Here is a 22,283-nt window from a genome sequence, read left to right as displayed (position 1 = left end):
ACACTTCACCTCCACTATTTCAAAAGGCTTTATTTAAATTTACACATTTTTTTTCAGGTGTTTTTACGTTTTTAGATGGAGAGTGACAAGATTTCTGCATTGCTAACTGGAGAAACGCTCTTATAAACCACGTTAATCATCTCTGTAGCCTTGAAAAATTGTCTTGGTGAGAGAGCAAAGCGTTTCTGAATGCCTGAACTATGTACTTCTCAGGGGCGAGGTCGCGGTGATCACGGTGATGTGAGCCAACCTTCACTCTACGAACACATCCATTGACAGCACACCTTATGACACTCTTACCACCATATATAGGTTCATATTCTTGACTGTCTCACCACCTCATCTTGACAGCTTTCAACAGCCTCTAGTGAAACTTATTGTGGTTTTCAAAGGTTATAGTGATAGTTTTTAAAGGACTTTGTATCGTTAGTGAGAGACAACACCCGCAGGTTTTCTAAGGTTATAGTGATAGTTTTTAAAGGGCTTTGTATCGTTAGTGAGAGACAACACCCATAAGGACACGATTGATAATTTGTGCAGCCTTTGAAAATAATTCGCACGGGAGTATGGGCCTTGGATTCACGATGTACTGTGGAAGCTTAACCTCTTCAGTACTGGAACGCATTTTTACCACGAGTTTGGGTATGGTTATATGATTTTGTTTACTAATGTAAACAAAATCATATAATCATACCCAAGAGTCTATGGAGGTCAGAAGATTAATGGCCAGTCTTCACTATTTTAATCCCCACAAAAGTTTCTGAAGCTGTGTGAAATCACTAGATAGTAACCAAAAAGGAATATGGAAACGCGTCATAGCACTAAAGGGGTTAACTTATATCCGTGTTGTAATGTTCATCTAGTGTTTGTCGGGGTTAATGTAGATATTATAAAAACTTTACCAGTGTACGCGGCGCTATGCTAACTTACCGTGTGTGTGTGTGTGTGTGTGTGTGTGTGTGTGTGTGTGAGTGAGTGAGTGTGTGAGTGTGTGTTGTGGTGATCAGATGTCCAGGAGGCAACACAACACAGGCAGGCACAACACTGGTATTGTTCAGCGACGTAATATTCACTGAAGGCCGCCTAAGAAGATTAGTTATAAATGCATGACACGCTGCTCTCAGGCACTGGCACCGGCACTGCTTACCTCACTACCTCTCGCGATCCTTTCCGCTAACATACTAACTCCGGCGCGCACACACACACACACACACACACACACACACACACACACACACACACACACACACACACACACACACACACACACACACACTTCTCTAATGCTTTACGTGGACTCCCCGACCGTGCAGTTGCCAATAGCGAAATTCAATCTTCAGTTTTTCCCACGCTTCTCACGTTTTTCAGGTTAGGATGAGTCAAGTTGTTTTGTTCACCGTCTGCCTTTCAGCTAAACATTATTGATTAGTGAGCTTTGAATTGCGTCTTTAGTAAACTCTCCCGTAAACAGAATTGTCTTTTTTTCTAAGCGCATTGCAACAAACAAAAGAAGAGAAAGGAAATGGTATGGTTTACGAAATGGTGTGCCAGCTACCACCACCACCACCACTATATTGCCGCTACCACTCCCATTGACGTCATTCTGTGTGTGCTTCATCGAAACCACCCAGATGGTTGAGTTACTTATCGAATTTGCTTCCGGTTATTGCAGAGATGCGTTACGGAAAAATTAACATAAATAAGTGATGTCATGGTGGTAAATATTAAAAGAAAAAGACAAGCAAAGGCCGAGTTTCTTTACAGTGTCGTAGAAAAAAGTGTTAACCTGAGTAAAAGCTTTGAGGTATTTGTAAAGAACTCGCTTGCGAAAAAGAACAAAAAAAAAGATAAATAAATAAATAAAAAGATGTTATAAAGGTGAACAACTGACGGTTTCCTTCCTGTTTACGATGTCGTGGAAGAACAGTGTTAATCTGAGTAAAAGCTTTTGAGGTATTTGTAAAGGATTCGCTTGCGAAAAGAACAAAAAGAAACTAAAAAGATATAAACTTCTGCGCTTCATGATTTCAAAAAGCTTTATTTAAACAGAAACACTCTTGAAAACCACGCTGATAATTTATGTGGCGTTGGAAAATGGTCGGGGTGAGAGAACAAAGCATTTCTGAATACGGACCTTAGATAGTTATTCAGGGTCGAAGCTGACGTCAATTCTGAGACTGGCTTCCGGTGAGTGTGAAGATGATGCATTATGAGAAAAAACACGAGATAAAACACACAGGAGGAGTAAGTGACAAGATAAAGATAAAGAGAAGTCCCAGTTTCTTGTTTGTGTTGTGGAAAAATAGGTCAATGTTAAGGTGATGAAGCTGACAGTTAGACAGAAGGATGGATAGGATTGACAGAGAGAGAGAGAGAGAGAGAGAGAGAGAGAGAGAGAGTACTGACAACAATCTACTATAGAGATGAAAAGCCAAGTTAATATAGTATAATAGCCACGTTCATTTATTTATTTTTTTTATTATTTTTATTTGTGTGTTTATTCTTCTATTTTTTAGGATTGCCTTGGTCGTCGTTTCCTGTGTGTTCGGAATAAAATAAGCTTTTAGTGTTGTGAGCGTAGTAGTAGTAGTAATAGTAGTAGTTGTTGTCGTTGTAGTTGTAGTAGTAGTAGTTGTAGTAGTAGTGGTTGTAGTAGTAGTAGTAGTAGTAGTAGTAGTAGTAATAGTAGTAGTAGTAGTAGTAGGAAGATGATGGTGATACTTTACTTAGATTGAAGGGATGAATAGGAAGAAGGGTTTTCCATATTACGTAGACAAAAGGAGGACAGGAGAGAGAGAGAGAGAGAGAGAGAGAGAGAGAGAGAGAGAGAGAGAGATTTCATTAACATTAAGAAAGATCTATGGAGGTCAGAAGATGAATTGCCACAGTCTTCACGTTATTAATTGTTTCTGAAGCTGTATAAAATGACCAAACAGTAAACAAAGTAAATATGAAAACGCGTCTAGGTACTGAAGGGGTTAAAACTATGAACGCTCTCTTGAGAACCACGAGAACACCCTTAAAAAAAACTCTGAACTTCTCCTATAGTCACAAAAAACACCTATAAATGCAGCAGACTTCACCTTAGAGACCGTGAAAAGTTCTATAGAGGTTGGGTATCGCTGCGCCCAGTACTTCTCCTATAGTAACAAAAAAACACCTATAAATGCAGCAGACTTCCCCTTAAAGACCGTGAAAAGTTCTATAGAGGTTGTAAATCATGGTGCAGCTCACGGGGTGGCGGCTTACATGTATCAAATTACTGTCACTAATCTGTCATGCTTCACCCTGCCCTCACTCTCCACTACTTGGCGTCTGTCTGTCTGTCTGTTTGTCTACGGTTTTTCTTTCTGTCTGTCTGTCTTTGTTTTTGTGTTTGTCTGTCTATTTACCTTTCTGTCTGTCTGTCTGTCTTTCTATGTGTCTGTGTTTCTGTCTATCTGTTTTTCTGTCTTCTCTTTCTGTCCATCTGTCTAGCTGTCTGTCTGTCTATGTATGTTTGTCTGTCTTTGTGTCTGTCTTTCTGTTTGTCTTTCTGTCTGTCTTTCTGTCTTTCTGTCTGCCTGTCTGTCTGTATTTCTTTGTCTGTGTCCATCTATGTATTTCTGTCTGTCTGTCTGTCTGTCTCTGTCTATTTCTGTCTCTGTCTGTCTGTCTGTCTGTGTCTATTTCTGTCTGTCTGTCTGTGTCTATTTTTGTCTATCTGTATTTCTGTCTGTCTGTCTGTCTGTCTGTCTATTTCTGTCTGTCTGTCTGGGTATTTCTGTCTGTCTGTTTGTCTGTCTTTGTCTATTTCTGTCTGTCTGTCTGTCTGCCTGTCTGTCTGGGTATTTGCAGCAGCTGACACGAAGGAAATCCCAGTGATGGCAATTGACGGCCGGTTTTTTTTTTTTTTTTTTTTTTTTTGCGCTCCTCCCCTGTCCCCCACACACTTCTCAAATCACACACACACACACACACACACACACACACACACACACACACACACCTCATGAGCAATTCGCCCTTTCATACATGCGCAATGGATTTTAATAGAAGCATTAACTGAAATCTCTCTCTCTCTCTCTCTCTCTCTCTCTCTCTCTCTCTCTCTCTCTCTCTGTTGGGAATCATCGTGCAGAGTTGCAATTTGTTGGACCATAGAGAGAGAGAGAGAGAGAGAGAGAGAGAGAGAGAGAGAGAATTAATGATCTTTATTGATTTTTTGTCTGCCTTCCTCACAATTGCAAAAAAAATCTATATAAAAACAAATAATATCTTAATAAATACAAAACATGATTTCAACACGAGATTTCTAGACCTTACCTTGTACTATTAAAAATACATTACTCTCTTACCACCACTATAACCAAAGACCTCATAGATAAATAACCAAGTTTTCAAGACTGTTCCTCCTGTTAATGATATAGAAATCGCATTAATCTCTGTTCTTCCTGTTGATGATATAGAAATCGCATTAATCTGTCTCTCCAACCATAAAAAGTGCCCTTGGGAATCCGTGTCACTTTAATTAGACCCTTTTAAATTCAGTTGCAGGTGGTGGGAAGCGGAAGTGTTAGAGAATAATGGTTCCTGTATAGTGCGAGTGAGAGATGGTTCCAAGTGCTCAGTTTGGCCGGGGGTTGTTAAGTATGCACGGTGAAGGATATAAAGGGAAGCAGGAAGGCTAGAGTTCGGGGAAACGAGGATTAGTGTACCTCCCTTATTCCCAAGAAGTGTTGGCACCATTCTCTCTCTCTCTCTCTCTCTCTCTCTCTCTCTCTCTCTCTCTCTCTCTCTCTCTCTCTCTCTCTCTCTCTCTCTCTCTCTCTGTTCATAATTCACCTCAAATAATAGTAAGTTTATGCATTGAAGAGAAAGTTATTTATGTAAAGAAAGGCTGCCAAACTCCCACCGCCGCTCAATGGAGGAAGGTTATAAGCCTGCTTGTCGCCACAGCTGTGCCTGACTCCCCTCCTCCCTCAGCCCCTCCCCTATCTCTCTCTCTCTCTCTCTCTCTCTCTCTCTCTCTCTCTCTCTCTCTCTCTCTCTCTCTCTCTCTCTCTCTCTCTCTCTCTCTCTCTCTCTCGTCACGGTGGGTGCAGCAAATAAAGAGGTCGTGTATATTTAGCTATTCTGTTGTGAATCTTCCTCTCAAGACGCTGCTGACAGTTTAAAGGGAGGTAACTAAGAGGAAAGATGGGGACAGGGACACGTCAACACACTTCCACGTACACACATACATACTTATACCTACTTACCGATGTGGTGTTTTCAGTACGCATGCCTTATCTCCTTGGCCTGATAAAGACTCGTGATTTGGTTGTCGCTTCAGTTATTTTGTTGTTCATTAGTGTATTTTATTTATTTATTTATTTGTATGTGTGTTTTAAGTATAGAGGTTCATGTGTTTCTCATATGTTTCCGGGGCTTATCTCGGTATCATTTTAACATTTAGTGGAAGCTGGTGGGATTTTTTGAGGAAATCTTCGTGATAGTGGTGATAGTTTTGAGTTGAAACACACATGCGATACGTCATCAGTGGGGAAAACACTCGTGATAATCTTGCTATTCATCTTTGTGGCCTTTCAAAAATTGTTGTTATTTGAGATTTAAGCATTTAACTCCTTCGATGCCGGGACACGTTTTTACCTTGAGATTTGTGTACGATTAGACGATTTTGTTGACATTTAGGAAAAGTCTATGAAGGTCAGAAGATTAATCCCTTCAGTTCCATGACATGTTTTCGTATTTATTCTGCAAACTATCTGGTGATTTTATACAGCTACAGAAACTTATGTGGGGATTAAAATAGTGTAGACTCTGGCCATTAATCTTCTGACCTCCATAGACCCTTCCCAATGCAAATAAAATCGTCTAATAATACTCAAAACTCTTGGTAAAAATGCATCCCAGTACTGAAGGGGTTAATGGCCAGTCTTCACTATTTTAATCCACCCACATAAGTTTCTGAAGCTGTATAAAATTACCAAATAGTAAGCAGAATGAAAATGGAAACGCGTCCTGGTACTGAAGGGGTTAATACGAGTTATAATGTTACGGGGTATGGTGACGTCATCAACACAAATTTATAATTATGTGGTGATATCCTGAAGAGTCATCCTAGCAGCTCTCCTTCGCTTTCCCCGTCTTCAAGGCCTTGGCATGGGACCAGCAGGACCAGCAGGCAGGTGGAGAGCCGCCCAGCTGATGAGAGGGTAACACTGCGCTTCCACCCACACTCACAAACACCAGCTTGTATTTATTCCCTCCCATCCCCTTCACCATTTTGTTACAGCTCCGTGTGACCTCGGTGTGGTGACGTGTTTGCCATCGAGTAATTAACATCGAGTAATTACATTCTGGATGTCATAGGTACATATATAAAAGGATCATATTCTGAAACACATGGCTGCGTCTTATTACTTTCAGAAGTCTCTAGTTGAAATAACATGGATTTTTAAAATTTTTGTGATTTTAGTAAGAAGTTAAGAGTTTTGCCTTATCAACAGGCGAATCCCTTTAGCGAACACAAGTAATCATGTCTGTAGGCTTTGGTAATAAATAGACACTGAGAGGACAGAGCGTTTCCAAGTACAGTCCTTACTTAAATAAGATGAAAAGTTGCTGAGAGGGAGAGAAGTTTCACAGGGAGGAATTAAATGATCTCTTGAAATTATGTATTATATTTTTCATCGTTCAGTTGCTCATCTAACGCAAATATATCTTGTTTACTCTGCTGTGGTGAAGTAAGAGGTGATCTGACGCCTGGAAGCTGATGATATAGTAACTCTTCATACTATTTGTTCTAGCATAGACTATTTTGAACGGCCACGAAGATGATTAATTGCACGTTTTCTCTAGTGATGATGCAGAATCCGTATTAAACTCTTAAAAAGCTCATGAACTCCCACCACAGCCTGTTGAATGAGATCAGACGACGAAATGCTAAGCTATTTGATACGTGGTCTCAGGAATTAGTTGTTATGGCACTACCATGACATGTTTTCATATTCATTCTGCTTACTGTTTGGGGATTTAATACAGTTTCAGAAGCTTATGTGGGTATTAAAATAGTGAAGAATCTGGCTATTAATCATCTAACCTCCATAGACCCTTCCTAACTTAAATAAAATTATCTAATCATACCCAAACCTCAAGGTAAAAATACGTACTGAAGGGATCAAGGGAGGAGAGGAGAGGAGAGCGAACCAATATGAGGTTCCCTGAGATCCATTGAATTTCCACTACAACTAGACGACGAAATGTTTAGCTCTATCGCACGTGATCTCAGAAAGTTGTGTTATGGCCCACGAACGCTAGCTGGGGCAGGGTTGAGGAGGAAGACGAGAGGAGAGCGAGGCGGTGAGGTCCTTAAAATGCCCCGCTGAACTGCCACTACAACCAGACCACGAAATATAATGCAATACGTGACCTAAGGAAGTTGTGTGATGGGAGTTGAGGGAGGAGAGGAGAGCAAAGCAATGTAAGGTCCCCCGAGATGCCCCAGCACCACCACCACCACCTCCTCACCAGTCACCACCCCTGCCCGGATGAGTGACGTCAGCGCCCAAACCACCAACCAACCACCCTTGATGCTTTGCCAGCGTTCACGAGACTTAAACAGGTCACCCATTGGGAATTTATTGGCGAGCCTGTGCCATTGTGCAAAAATCCTAACGAAAACATAACGCCCACTAGCTTTAACACACACACACACACACACACACACACACACACACAGCAAGGGCAATAAATAGCGACCTTAATTTGTTGTTGCGTGTAGGATTATGTCACACGTTTCTTGGGTATAATCATTTAGTGTGCTACATGATCGAATATAGAAAGTATTTAATTAAGTGTGACATACTTGTGACCTTCGTGCATGAGTGGTGGTGGTGGTGCTGGTGGTGATGCTGCTGGTGCGCCACGTAAGAAGGAAGGAAGGAACTGCTTAGTGGATGACGCAAAACTTGTCATCATGCCAAATTATGTGAAGAGCTTCTTGTTGTTAGTGTTGTTGTTGGTGGTGGTGTGTTATTGTTGCAAGTGCAGTTGTTTTTTATGGTGGTTGCTGCTGTGTTGTTGTTGTTGGTGGTGGTGGTGGTGGTGGTGGTGTAGTGTCGTTGCTGTTGTTAATTTAAATAGAGCGAAATAAAATATGACAGTTCAATGCAGGTTAAATAAGTTAGGCTGGTTAGATTAGATAAGCTTATTTAAATAGTAGTAGAAGTAGTAGTAGTAGTAGCAGTAGTAGTAGTAGTAGTAGTAGTAGAAAAAAGAAGGAATATTAGTAGTAGTATTAGAAGTAGAAATAGTGGGAGTAATAATATAATAATAATAATAATAATAATAATAATAATAATAATGGTAATAATAATAATAATCTCATATTACACACACCACCTCAAATTGGCATTGGTATCCTGAATATGAGAAGAGGCGAGGAACCTGACCCACACCAGAGAAGCTTAGCTAACTCAAGCCACTGTGCATGTCTTCCTGTCTCATAGGAGCCGTATTCTCAAACCTTCTGGGCGTCTTTTATAACTAACGTACTCTTTCAACTCCTTTAGCCCCTTCAGTACTATGACCCGTTTCCTTAATCATTATGCTTACTATTGGGTGATTTTATACAGCTTCAGGAACTCATATGGGGGGTTTAAGTAGTGTAGATTATGGCCATTAATCTTCTGACCTACATAGATCCTTCCTAGTGTCAATAAAATGTTCTAATCGTGCACAAATCTCAAGATAAAAATGTGTTACGGTACTGAAGGGGTTAAAATGATCTAGTTATTGTGGCTTTCATGTGTGTTCCATCATGATTCTTGTAGTAGCGTCAAATTATTAGTGTTATGAGATTAATCCTGTGTTTTATATGTCCGTAACACACACACACACACACACACACACACACACACACACACACACACACACACACACACACACACACTCTCTCTCTCTCTCTCTCTCTCTCTCTCTCTCTCTCTCTCTCTCTCTCTCTCTCTCTCTCTCTCTCTCTCTCTCTCTCTCTCTCTCTCCCCGTGACTTATGATTTATCACAGCCTGGATCAGCATTTCCCAGACTTGACAGGTTCAATCAAAGCCCAACTCGGCACATTTCCTGGCCCTCCCGAGATCTGTTTATTCCGTCACTGCTTCCTTGTTCACGAGTACTAGTATGTTGAGTGAATGCATTTTCATATTTTTTCGTTTTTTTTTTTTTTATTCTATTTTTAAGGTAGTTATTTGACATTTCTTTATATATGGTTTTCCTTAGAGATTATTTGTTTATATATTTTGCTTCATCTCTCTCTCTCTCTCTCTCTCTCTCTCTCTCTCTCTCTCTCTCTCTCCGAGTCGATGCCCTCATTTTCACAACAGACAGCATATAATTACCTCCAGATACTCCTTGCCTTCTTTCTTCATGGCTGTGTCCTCTACCCTCTGCAGACGGTCGGAATAAATCTTGGTGAACTCATCCAGCAGGCCCAGCATCATCGAGGAGCTGCTATTCTTGGAGTTATCTGTGTCTTCACCCTCACCCTTCCCCTCCCTCTTCTCGCAGCCACTCGGGTCCCCGCTTGGCATCCCCATCTTCATGCCCGCATCCCCGTCTGCCTTATTTTCGATATATTGACCTATTGTTTCCATTATTCTGGCCGCACTGGATTATTTGTGGGTTAAGTATACGTTCTGCTTATCTCTGACACTACGGGCACTGGTCTATGCCGTGCTCTGGTCACATTTTCACGTGTGTTTCAGTGGAGAGTCACTGTGGCACTCACTCCCGTCCACTGCTGACGACTGTAAACAGACGACGTGAGCGGCGAGGGTGGCCAGCAGCGGCGGGACTTGCTGGCACCTCTACAGATGGCAGCAGCCAGCCACGGCGGACCTTTTAAATACCATGCAGCAGGTAATATTATCATTCATGTCATTATTCTGTGTTTGATGTGGTATATGAACACAGTGGACAGTAGCAGACAGGAACAGTCCAGTCTTGAATCGCTGAACACAAACAAGGGTAGTTAGGTCGTCCAGTCGGAGGGTTTGTATATGAAGCATCAGCGTATACCTTTTCTCCACGTCATTTCTTTGTTCCTACTGCAATGTATAAACTCGGTGAACAGCAGCAGGCAGGCACAATCCAGCCTATATTGTGTGTTATGAACTGCAGCAAAAAGACAGACACGGTGGAAATACGTAGCAACAAGTTAGTTTATTCAACACTTCCTTATTTGTGTACGTGATAGTCAAAACATAGGGCCAGTGTGGTATTGTAACATAATGATTGACATTTTACCCACTAGTACACACACGTGCCTATACACCATTCTTTTCTCTCCATCTTGTGACATTTTCTTTATGTACAATATTTCACTTTGGTTACTGACCTGCTTTTGAATCCCCCGTAGTTATGTATCTCTGCACATTCCTTGGTAGAAGTTTCATGTAGGGTCCATAAGGGAGAAAGGTAGTACTGTCATAGGTTAAGAGGTCATTAAAGAAGCCTGAGTTTACTTCAGAAATGTCCTTCATTGTGGAATCATTAAGGGTTATTAATTTTACTTTTGTATAGAATTTTTGCAGCTCTGCTATGAGTTTCTTTTATAACTCTACAACGGTGTACTGGCAACCTATATAGTGTTGATTTGTGTAATGTAGCTAATTATTATGGAGACATATATTAAGACCTAGAGACATACCTTGAGACCTACATAAACCTTTAGGTCAGAAATATACAGACAATGGTGCAGTAATGGACCTAGCTACCTATTATTTGACCTATTCTGTTAAGTAATAGTCAAATGTGTAATAGAATAAGTAACACCATTACATATTTCCCATCTTCTTATGAAGTAGGAGATGCAGTTTCCAGTCAGGTGGTGGGTGGCAAGAGAATAGTGAAGATATGCAGTAGGGAAGGGAGAGGCACATCACCATGGCAACATGATGCAAACACCTGTGCAAGCCAGATAGATCCAGTGATTCCTGAAACATATTGATGTATTCAGATATATTAGTCAGCATGATAACCCATAATTGAAAACATGAGTGGAGTCTTGTAAATAGGAGATGTGTGGAGTGTTTGTACAGCTAATAACCAGGTAGAAGCAGGTTAGTACTGCCAGCTAACTGTTTACTATATAGCATTGACTGCCTCTCTGACACTCCCTTGCTTCTTGTCCACATCATGTTCTTTTGCTCTTAACGTCATGTATTGTTATTCTCTTATCCTTGGCATTACATATTCATCAGTCTTTTAGTATTCATTCCTGCTTATATACTTTCTTGATATGCTTTGTTAATCTCTCTCTCTCTCTCTCTCTCTCTCTCTCTCTCTCTCTCTCTCTCTCTCTCTCTCTCTCCAGTTTTTGCAGTGTCTAAGGTCATTAGATTTACCAAAACATTGATATTTTGTTAAAGTGCTCATTAAACATATTTAGGTAAATATTCAATTTCACACAATACTTTTATTTATTTATTTTTTTTTTTTTATATGATTTGCTTCCCTCTTCACAATCTTGTGTTTTTGGTGGGAAGTGGGGATTTAAGATAGGTTATTTTATGTTGCGTCTCAGGAGGTAACAAAGTGGAGTTCATATATTTCATGTGCTATTGTGAGTGAAATGGAAATGAAGACTACCATCATATCTTAGCCCTAGAGTGATGTTTGAATTATTTGGTTTTGTGTATTCTTTTTGTCATTTAACAAAGCTTGAGGAAATGTAGAATGGAAATTGAAGATTATCCAGAAAAATTAATTTAAAGTTATTCTGTATAATATTTTTACTCTGTAATGAAAGAAAACTATTCATTCAGCCATCATATGCTTAATTTTGTAAAGGTAATGCTATAGCCCACATTGTTTCTTTTCTTGCAGTTCTGTTGCATCATTCAAGGAAGACACTGCTACAATGGTGAGTAACTTTAAATGCTTCAGTGTTGAGTTTGTTAAGAAGTTGTATGCGAGTTAAGTTGCAGTGTGTTTAAGAGGGAAAGTCACAGGGAAAGCAGGAGAGGGTAAATGAGTGCATGTGTGAAAGGATTGCTCTCAGAGATGGAATAGAGTCACAGCCAAGAAGAGAATGTTTGGATAAGAAGGAATACTGCAGGAGGAAGCAAGGTGATGTTGAGATGGCTGGATAGTAAGGATGATCGCTTGGTACACGACCTCCTTGTGTAGGCTGACTGACCTTTTGCAATATGTCACGATTTTGACTTCCTGTGTTTATATGAAAAAAGATTGGGAGGTTGTGAAAATGCTTTCAAAGTGACACTTCCACATGTTTTATTGTCATGTTGTAGCTGAGGTACTCAAGAAAGTAGCCAGTGTTGGACCAGCAAGGTATTGCAGTACTGGCATCTGGCTGCTTCATCAGCCCAGTGAGCAGGTTCAGATAATTAAGTGATTAACCCAAAATGCAATTTTGCAGTTATCAGGTACCCCACTGAACATTATAAAGTACATCCATTAACTCCAAAATTACCTCATTGCTACCTGAAGGGTTGGGAAACACTAGCAACCCATTGACAGTCATTCCATAGGACATCAGAAATTGCAACTGCTTACTTGAAGAGGGAATGGAAGCCAGTTCAACTTCAGTGTGTTTAGAGAAAGAGAACAGCAAAAAAAAGAGCATCAAAGTTAACATATAGTCCTAAACTCATCACCTTTTTGTTAATACAAAGAACACAGCACTGAACTATATGCATTAAAGCTTTGTGTGTCTGAAACTCTCATTAGAATCACCACTGAGTCACTGGCTTATTTATTCTATTTGGTATTTATTTACTTTCATGTAAGATTGGACTACTGAGTTGCCAGTGTTTAAAGAAAAGCTGAAAGGTTTAGCTAAAATGAGAAAAGTGTCTTGAGATCTCTCTCTTGAAAGAATTCAAGCTGTAGGAAAAGGAGAAATAAAGAAGCAGGTAGAGAGTTACAGAGAGTACCGGAGAAAGGGATGATAGACTGTGAATACTAGTTTATTCTTGCATTACAGAAGTGAACAGAACAGAGGTGAGAAAAGTAGAAAGTCTTGTGCAGCAAGACTGTAGGGGGAGAATATGAAAGACTTGAAACAGGACTTTATGATCACCAGTGATGTGTGCTGACCACTAAGTCAGAGATCAACTGAAAGTCGTGTTTGAGTCTTTCCAGAAGCTTTGACATTTTGTGTGACCTCTAAGTGACCTCTGATCTTACACACAAGCTGTTATCAAGTGCTTCTTAAGTTATAAATATTTCAGAGACCATTATTTTGCCATCAGTACAATATGGTTATTTGAGAAACTTTGTTAAGTCTTTCATTTCTATCTACACTTGCACTTTCCTCTATCTTAATTTGTATTTGCCAGTTATATAATTAATGGTAATTTCTAAGTTGCTGCCTGTAATTCAGTAATGAATAAAGAATACCAATGATATGTAAGGTATAAACAGAAAACCAATAATATGTAAGGTTGATTTTCTGTTCCACTCAGGGTTGTTGTTGAGTTTTGCCCTCTGAGGAATGTGATGATTGATTTTAGAGTACACTTCTGAAGCAGTACTCTTGGCTCACTCACACCTCCCTGCCTGTAGCCTTTGTGCATGAATGTGTGGTGCCTCGTGTCTCAAGTGTGCCTCAAGTTCATACTCTTAAATCTTGCTGCTGCTTTGGTAAAGAAAGGTGGTTTTTTATGTATGCTAATGAATTATTGAGGAGTGGCAGGTGAGAGCCACTGCACCTGAGCACCAGTCAATACTAAGTTGCCACATAGTCATTTGTTTTACTCTTTAACTATTACATTTTTGCTGCTGTAGAAATATTAGTTGCCATTATATTAGGCTTGTTATTGAAGTCATCCACAGCACCATAGCAGGAGTCATCTTGTTGTCACCTGGCATTAACTGGGTGCTCATGCAGTAAATCTTGTTAGTGGCGTTAGCGTGGTAGTGTGGCAGCCTGACGTGTCTATAATGATTCCTGATTCTTAGTCCAGGCTACCAGTAGGCTAGATTCACATGCCTGCTTAGTTGGCAGAGTAGTGACTGCCTAGCTTAGAGTTAAGTGTTATAAATTACATTATTCCTTGTTTTTTTTCAGACATTGCTGTACATTTGTTACAGTGTCTTTAATCATGATGAATTTGCAACTAACACAAAGAGGAGGATAATCCTTGTGCTAACCTCCTCAAGCTAGTCATAATTCACAGTGCAGCCTTATTAGAAAGTGAAGTGTGTTAGTGAGGCAGTGGTAGTGCACCCTTTGAACCTCTGGGGACACTGCACTTGTGGAAATGAGTGATAATGATTTGGGGGGTCCAATAGTGATTCTTCTGCCAGAGCGTCTTGATCCAAACTACAAGGTAATTATGTAAACATCTGCTGCTCACTAACACCACCACCACCACTATCATCACCACCACCACCTGCACATTGTTCCCACAGTACAATTAACTGTTCAAATTAAGTGTGTTTTTTTGACATTCATTGAGGGCAGAAGACATTAACTTTTATTTCAAGAACTGGCTCCTTATTGTGGAACACTCTGCTTGCTTCTGTATTTCCTCCCTGTGACTTGAGCTCTCTCAAGAAAGAGATTTCAAGACAATTATCCTCCAATTTTGAATGATCCTTTTGAGCTTTATTGAAGGACTGGCACATCAGTGAACCCCCTCTTACAAAACAAGAAGGCTGTATGCAAGTACAAAACTTCTTGCAGTTGTTTCTGTATAATGTAAAATATGTAGCAGCTTATAGGAAAATATTTTAAACTATAGAGAAGCTTCACCACAACGGCAACATAAAAGTAGGCAGTGTATCATGTAAAGTTACTCCAGTGCATCAGTTTATAAATGTGAATCTGTATAGAGTCACATGAGGCTGTATGTTTTGTATTCACAGTAACATAATAGTGCTAGAAATACTTCATGTGCTTAGCTGTCACCATGATTATCCACAGTATATGTATTTTCCAGGCTGAAGCACCAAGTTCCCCCATGAATCCAGTGGCTGAGACCCCCGAGTCCCACGTGAACGGGATGACCGCCACTGTGCCCCCCGGTTCGGCCATTAAGACCAAGAGTCGACCCCGGAAAGGTGCTCCAAATTGTCTTGATCTTATTGTCTTTCCACTGAGCAGGGGCAGAGTAGATGTAGTAGGTGCTCTAGATTTCTGAAAGGTTCTCTACATTCCCTTTAGTATTGTGAATTGTCTCATATCGCAGTGATTAAGTTAACAGAGGAAAATCATTGCAGCACCGGAGCTCCAGACGGTTGAGCGACGGAACTGGCTCATCCATCTCCATTATGTCAGGAAGGAATTTGATGTGTGCAAGCAATTAATTCGGGAACAGCTGGAAGAAACTCGTGGCATGTGTGAATATGCCAATTATGTCCAGGTATGTTAAAATTTATTCAGGAGCCGCTGAAAGAAAATGGATTCAGGATAAAAAAAAATTTACCTGGTTTGGAAGAAAAATTGATTGAGGAGAAACTGCAAGAAAATGAGTGGAATGTGTGAATATCCAGTTATGCCCAGGTTGGTCTTGTGTTCTGTAAAAAGCTTGCAATCTATATCATTGATTCTTGAGTAATGTTGTTGATGTTTGTACTGTAATTTTCAAGCACAAAGGACTTTATGTTCATGTTGCAATTAGAGCTAAATAATTAAGTAAGAGTATAGAACTGAGAGTAATAGCAAGCTTTACAAAGGAAGATAGAATTAAGAGGAATGATAAGTATTGGACAATGATCATATTCTTTTTTTGATTATCGAGATGAACATTTATATTCAGCTTTTGGATAGATATTTAATTCTTTCTGTAAGGTCTGATATGATAGTAAGGCAGGAAGGGAAGTTTCAGAAGTGAATGAAATGCTGAGTGTATTTTCATTTTCCTTGTTTTGCAGGGTCTGATACTGAGGCAAGAAGGGAAGATTCAAGAGTCATTTGAGTTGTTCCAGCTGTGTAACATCCTCAACCCCAGCAGTGTGGAGAACATCAAGCAGATGGCCAGAGCATTGTTAGTCCTGCTCCTGTATTATTCCACTTGTCTGTATTACTTTACTCCTAACCTAACAGACTGACACTAGTGGAAATTAACCTAGTTTACACATTATTATTATTATTTTATGTACAGTCATGATAAGAAGCTAATAATTTACCTTTTTTCACACCAGCACTTTTAAAAGGTTCATTGTAAATATTCTTTTGTGAGATTCTGTTGTAAACGTCTTCAGTTTGCCATTCTTAATCTAGACCTTCCTCGTATCAGGTCTCACTTCAAAGGTATTGCCATGTCTAAAGCTACAGATAAAAGCATTCAAAAAAGTGTATTGAGAGGACAATTTTTTTTTTTTCTAATGTTCCTATGCTTGATGAACAGGTTCCTCTTGGGGAAGCACCGGCTTGCCGTGGAGGCGTACCTGCAGGCAGAGATGAAGCTGGACAAGCCTGACTGGGAGCTGCACCACAACTTGGGTGAGGGAGTGATGTAGAAGGTAGTTTCACCCAACGATGAAATGTTGGAAATTGTAGAAAGTTGATTGTCAATATAGTCTTTTTACAGACAACTACACTGCTTTAAAGAGGAAATTAATGAATGGCCAATATTTAGCATTTAGAAGGCAAAGAAGTCAGAACCATTTATGTAGACTAGCTGCCAGGGTATTAAATGCAGTAAGAATAACTGACTCACTCAGACTCCTCTTCCTTCAGGTGTTTGCTACATGCATCTGAAGGATCATGAAGGTGCCCGGGAGCAGCTGCTGTATGCCTTGGAGCAGAACAAGCACCAACAAACCTTTGCCTCACTCGCCAAGATTTACCTCCTGGAGAATGACATCCCTTCTGCCATCAACACTTACCGAGCTGCCATTGAGTGAGTCCAGTGAGAGATTCATTACATCAGCCTTGTTACAATATAGGTTAAGCTTTTCTTCCTTACCACAGACCTGGATGATAGGGAAGATTGTATTGTGGTTATTGCAGTCTTGTCCTTTTTTTATTGATGATAGGGAAGATTGTATTGTGGTTATTGCACTTTTTTTTTTTATTGATGAATTTACTTAAACTGTAATTGTTGGATTCTGGATTCCATAATTAGTTTTTGTCATGGATTGAATTTTAGGTTCTCAGACAGACTACCAGTTTCATGGCATTGGTATTTGTCTGTGCATCTGATCTCCTTAAAGTGAAGGCAGGAGTACTTTCTCTTCTCTGTCAGGGCTAAGGGGCTAAGAGAGTGGTTTGAATGTGTGTGAATGGAAGTTGTGTGCCTTGTCTTGGTTATCATCCTTTTTGAGGGAGACAACCTTGGTATATGTGCATATTTTTGTATTTCTATATTTGCAGGTATTTCCCAGAAAATGCTGAGCTGCACACCACACTGGGACTGTTGTACATGCAGATTGGGAAGTATCAGCCAGCCTTTGAACACTTGGGCACCACCCTCACCTTTGATCCCACCAACACCAGAGCCATCCTTGCTGCCGGATCCATGATGCAAGTATGTTAACTTGTGACTGCTGTTGGGACATTTCTCAACCTGCATTCATGGTCTTCATTACTCTCCCTGAAAAGAATAGGAATATTTGAACCTAAGGATATATGTAGCATATTGATACACTTTACTTTCTTCATTCTAAGCCATAAATCAGTTAATAGCAACTAAACTTTTCTTTGACAGAGCCACCAAGATTTTGATGTTGCTCTTACCAAGTATAGAGTGGCAGCACAGTCCATCCCTGAGTCTCCCCCACTCTGGAACAACATTGCCATGTGCTTCTTTGGCAAGAAGAAATATGTAGCTGTAAGTGTAGGTCATATTTTGTGGCCTTTAATTAGTGACCCCAGAAATGGTGTAATGAATGTCAGACTGGTTTGAGAACAGTGTGTGTTTGAGAGTGTACATGTGCAAAGAGTGTAAGGAGGGAAGAGGCAAGAGTGAGAGATGGTTAACTGACTCTCTCTCTCTCTCTCTCTCTCTCTCTCTCTCTCTCTCTCTCTCTCTCTCTCTCTCTCTCTCTCTCTCTCTCTCTCTCTCTCTCTCATTCCAGGCAATTAGCTGCTTGAAGAGAGCCAATTACCTGGCACCATTTGACTGGAAAATCTTGTACAACCTTGGTCTGGTTCACCTCACCATGCAACAATACACATCAGCCTTCCACTTCCTCTCAGCTGCTGTCAACCTGCGGCCCACCAAAGGCCACATCTTCATGCTCCTTGCAAGTGTGTATATTCATGTTATTAAGCAACTCAGTATTAAAACAACTTTACATTCCAGTCATTAATTTTTTATTGATATGTTGTTGACAGAAATAAATATTATTTCTGTCAACAGTTGCTCTGACCTACCTGGATGATGAGGAAAATGCACGGCAGGCTTATGAACAAGCCGTGACTCTGGAGGCTCGGGATCCAAGCGTCTGCCTCAATTATGCCATCTTTCTTAAAAACCACGATGACAAGGTTAGACTGACACCACTTTTAAGTTTTTTGTTCCCCAGTTTCTTTTTGTCGTATGCATGACTAGAACAGGATGAATATAACTCAAACAGGAGAACAAAGAAGTATGGATGGGTCTTTCCTTCTAAGGCTAGGATGCATATAGAGAGCTTGACACATGGTGAGTGAGCAAGTGTTTTATTTGGAATTTTGTATCATTGATGAACTAATTCAAGTGAGAATGGTATTTAATTTGTGCACATCTGTATGATTAAATCCCCTTGCATTCTTCACTCTCTTCACTCTTGTACTGAATCACCAGGCTGGTTGTGTGACAAGATAAGTAAATATTTTGATCAGGAGGGGAGCAAGATGAGTCAAATGGTCAAGTGAGAAAGAAAACGGTTTTTAAATCAACTACCGATTACAAATTACAGATAACAATGGAGATTGATACATTTTTCAGTAGTACCACCACTTTGAGTGAAAAATACAAAATGCTGTCAGCTATCTGGTGTGATCCAATATTTGGAAAAATAATGGAAGTAATTTTTTTACAGGAAGGAGCTTTGAGAATGATCAATGAATTTGAAGTGAGAATGGTGAAATTTAGACAGTCAACTGGAGCAGATCTGGACACTGAGGTAAGACTGACTTACACCTTCATGATATGATCATCAGGCTGGAGTTGTCACCAGTTGAACCAACTTTGCCTCTTCTTAAGGAAGGACACCAGTTGAACCAACTTTGCCTCTTCTTAAGGAAGGACTGAGTTTTAGAAAATGAAATTAATGTAGACTGAGAGTGGAATTGGAACCATGAAAAACATGTGCCAAGTTACATAAATGATCCATATTATGAAAAAAAATTGTAAAATGAAATGCATAAACATGAATCCTAAACCACAACTTATGCCTTTTCAAATTTTTGAAAATCTATTTTTCTTGATTTCCTACAAACTTGAATTTTAAGTGAGTAGACCAAAGTCATTAGTTGAAAGAAAATTTTAATACCTTAAGCACAATTAAGAGGAGTGTGCGTCATTAAGTACTTGACCAATTCTAATTCCAAGTTGATGTCCACAGGTCATTGAAAATGGAGCAAAACTGGCAATGCTTCTTGGTGTAGATGGATCCGCCTTCCACAAGAAGTCAAGTCATACAAGACTACGTGCCGATGATGAAGCCAACCAGGAACCAGCAAAGGTCAGCCAATCACACATGGTGTTCCCTTCTCTTACTGTTTCCTGTGCGTGAATTGCCTGTTTAAATTCATACCCGAGATCAATTCCACCAATCTCTTCATCACCATCCTGCTTACTGGTATTGACTGGGATGTATCTCAAAATCTGATTCCTTATAAAACTATTCAAAAATATTGTAAATAGTAACCAAGCATAATTTTCTGATGTGAGAACTGAAGATGCCTTCCTTACCTAACAACTGAAGAGGATAACTAAAATTCTCCATAGGAACCTAAAAATCTTTACTAAATAATGAATAATCTGGCCTAAAAACTGGTAAATTGAAAATATCCTAAAGACTCCAGAGATTATCTAAAGGAAAATTTAGTAAAGGTAATTTTAAAGAACATGTTCTTTCATTCAACTATTTCTACTGTATTACAAAATCTCCAGTCTTCTGAGTATTTTCAACTTAATAGTATACTTGTTGAGGCAATTAATAGGCCAGGCCACTATACCACTTTAGCCGTTGTCTTCACTAGTGAGCGAGGGAGGAAAGCTGGTCCAATTGGTATACTCAGGAAGCTGACAAATCCAGACCACAGTTTCTTTAACCAATGTGAGCCACTTTGAAAATCCTCTCCAGTGGTGGTGGGGAAGGCAGGAGGCTGGTCTCATTGGTGCCAGCATAGGCTCTGAAGTCTTCCTGCTCCTTGATGTTTTGTCCTCAACCTTTTACTTCCTGTGTCACCACCACCTCCACAGCCAGGCATTGCATGGAGTGTTCTGTATGTTGTTTTAAACCTGGAAAAAAAATTGAAGGTTTGATGTATGAATCAGTTGTATATTGCTTCTAATCAATATAATTATTTATGCACATTTCCTGTACCTAAGGTATGACTAATTGGCAGACTGAATCCAATTCATGACTGACTTGACTTTCTCATACCAGACAACTATATTCTGAAACACTTATGGCATGTACAGGGATTTCTTGTATTGTGTGTGTTTAGAATGTGCAATTTTGGAATAAACAAGGTACAAAGATCTAGTCATTAGTATGACATAATTAGTTGTGTCATACTAAACATATTTGTGTTACATTTTCATACTAAACATATTTGTGTTACATTTTCATACTAAACATATTTGTGTTACAATGTCGAGAAAGTCAAGTAGTGAAGTTGGTTTAGTCCCATGATGCCATACAAGAAATGTGCAGGTTACCAATACTGAGCGGAGATTTTAAAATCTAAGTAGTTATGAATGATGATAATCTTATATTTTGCATCTCCATAATGCCTTTGTTTATTGCAGCCAGTAAATGAGCCCCCTTCTAACTCACCACCACCTAATGAGGATGAAGAGATTTCAGCAAACAACAACCTACCTGGAGCAGGCATCATCCTGCCACTGGACCACAGCATTGATCCAGCAGAGACAGAGAACCTTGACAAGATGGAGAGCGAACTGGCAGTCACGACACACATGCACTTCAAGGATGAAGAGCCGGTGATGCCCAGTGGGGACTCCCTTGAGAAAGATCTAAATAATTAATTACACAGTAATTGAATGAATTGTAACTTCAAAATAAGACAATACCATACCATTAGAAGTTCCTGCAGTACTGATGTAATAGCTTTCACCAAATTAATGTAAATTGTGATAATAAAGCAGCAAGACGACAATTTCTGATATTTCTTTACCTAGTTGAATGATAACAACTTTGAGGAAAGGTCAGGGGAAGAAGAATCAAATGTATAGATGGGTAGTAGTAGTAGTAATAGCGGTGGTGGTGGTGGTGGTGGTAGTAGCAGTAGCAGCAGTAGAAGTAGTAGTAGAAGTAATAGTAACAGTAGAAGTAGCAGTAGTAGAAGTAGCAGCAGAAGTAGCAGCAGAAGTAGCAGTAGAAGTAGCAGTAAAGTAGCAGTAGTAGTAGTAGCAGTAGTAACATTACATAACATAAATAATAGGATAACAAAAGGCCACCAGGGCCCATCTAGGTTATCCTGTATCAGTCGCACACCGACCTCGTCATCAGAACTTAAAGATACACTTACAAGTACACAATGCATTATATACTAATTCTAAATATTTGGCCCATTAACAGGGTTAAGTCCTGCAGCGAATTCCTCTACAATCTGTGATCCCCATACATGGGGATCATGTCTTGTTTAACTAGTAAATTTCTTATAAAAACTATCATGCAGTGCTATACATAATTATAAATCTAATAAATTTAAGTGCTTATCTAATCTGTTTTTAAACATTGTCAAACTAGTGCTATTTACAACCCTCTCTGGCAATGCATTCCAGAAGTCTACCACCCTATGACTAAAGAAATATTTTCTTATATCTAACCTGCAGCCTTGCTTTCTAATCTTCCTGCCATGATTTCTAGTCCTATTTCCCTCCTCTAAGGTAAAGAAAGATCTCACATCTATGTAGTTTGTATCTGAGAACATTTTAAATAACTCTATCATATCCCTCTTATACATCTCCTCTCAAATGAAAACATGTTTAATTCCTTTAATCTATCTCTATACTCCAGGCGCTTTAATGCTGGTATCATCCTAGTTGCTCTTCTCTGAACTGCTTCTAACATGTTGATATCCTGCCTATAGTGGGGTGACCAGGCCTGTATGCAATACTCTAAATGGGGCCTAACATAGGAATTATAT

General features: G+C 39.7%; 2 protein-coding genes and 1 long non-coding RNA gene across 19 annotated transcripts in view; 1 reads left to right on the top strand and 2 right to left on the bottom strand.

Moving 5' to 3' along the window:
• Positions 1-9,636, bottom strand: part of LOC123514765 (paramyosin-like) — a 33,496-nt gene extending 23,860 nt beyond the window's left edge. For 6 of the 7 annotated variants that reach the window (XM_045272886.1, XM_045272887.1, XM_045272888.1 and 3 more), the window contains exon 1: positions 9,382-9,636. In XM_045272886.1, coding sequence (XP_045128821.1) covers positions 9,382-9,636 — 255 coding nt within the window. Of the gene's footprint in view, positions 1-1,147; positions 1,266-9,381 lie in introns of those variants that run through there. The other variant, XM_045272890.1, reaches the window with a different exon arrangement.
• The window catches only part of LOC123514768 (Bardet-Biedl syndrome 4 protein-like), a 26,600-nt gene extending 5,310 nt beyond the window's left edge, over positions 1-21,290 (top strand). Inside the window, exons 2-15 of one of the 11 annotated variants that reach the window (XM_045272902.1) lie at positions 9,748-9,901; positions 11,870-11,906; positions 14,934-15,070; positions 15,230-15,372; positions 15,884-15,996; positions 16,360-16,454; positions 16,692-16,854; positions 17,328-17,481; positions 17,662-17,784; positions 18,032-18,203; positions 18,316-18,443; positions 18,980-19,063; positions 19,505-19,624; positions 20,920-21,290. In XM_045272902.1, the coding sequence (XP_045128837.1) occupies positions 9,856-9,901; positions 11,870-11,906; positions 14,934-15,070; positions 15,230-15,372; positions 15,884-15,996; positions 16,360-16,454; positions 16,692-16,854; positions 17,328-17,481; positions 17,662-17,784; positions 18,032-18,203; positions 18,316-18,443; positions 18,980-19,063; positions 19,505-19,624; positions 20,920-21,159 (1,755 nt within the window). In that variant the 5' untranslated portion in view covers positions 9,748-9,855 and the 3' untranslated portion in view covers positions 21,160-21,290. Of the gene's footprint in view, positions 1-9,747; positions 9,902-10,079; positions 10,199-10,935; positions 11,104-11,324; positions 11,433-11,869; positions 11,907-13,988; positions 14,338-14,933; positions 15,071-15,229; positions 15,373-15,883; positions 15,997-16,359; positions 16,455-16,691; positions 16,855-17,327; positions 17,482-17,661; positions 17,785-18,031; positions 18,204-18,315; positions 18,444-18,979; positions 19,064-19,504; positions 19,625-20,919 lie in introns of those variants that run through there. The other 10 variants (XM_045272905.1, XM_045272901.1, XM_045272909.1 and 7 more) reach the window with 10 other exon arrangements.
• Positions 19,412-20,460, bottom strand: LOC123514778. Its single transcript, XR_006677702.1, has 2 exons — positions 20,121-20,460; positions 19,412-19,665 (listed from the first exon to the last, which is right to left on the bottom strand). It is a non-coding gene; the product is annotated as an uncharacterized LOC123514778 (long non-coding RNA).
• Positions 21,291-22,283: the final 993 nt, after the last annotated feature.

Source organism: Portunus trituberculatus, chromosome 38 (genome assembly GCF_017591435.1).
Source record: "Portunus trituberculatus isolate SZX2019 chromosome 38, ASM1759143v1, whole genome shotgun sequence".
NCBI lineage: Eukaryota > Metazoa > Arthropoda > Malacostraca > Decapoda > Portunidae > Portunus > Portunus trituberculatus.
The sequence above is the reverse complement of the archived record's forward strand: the minus strand, read 5'-3'. Positions and strand labels throughout refer to the sequence as shown.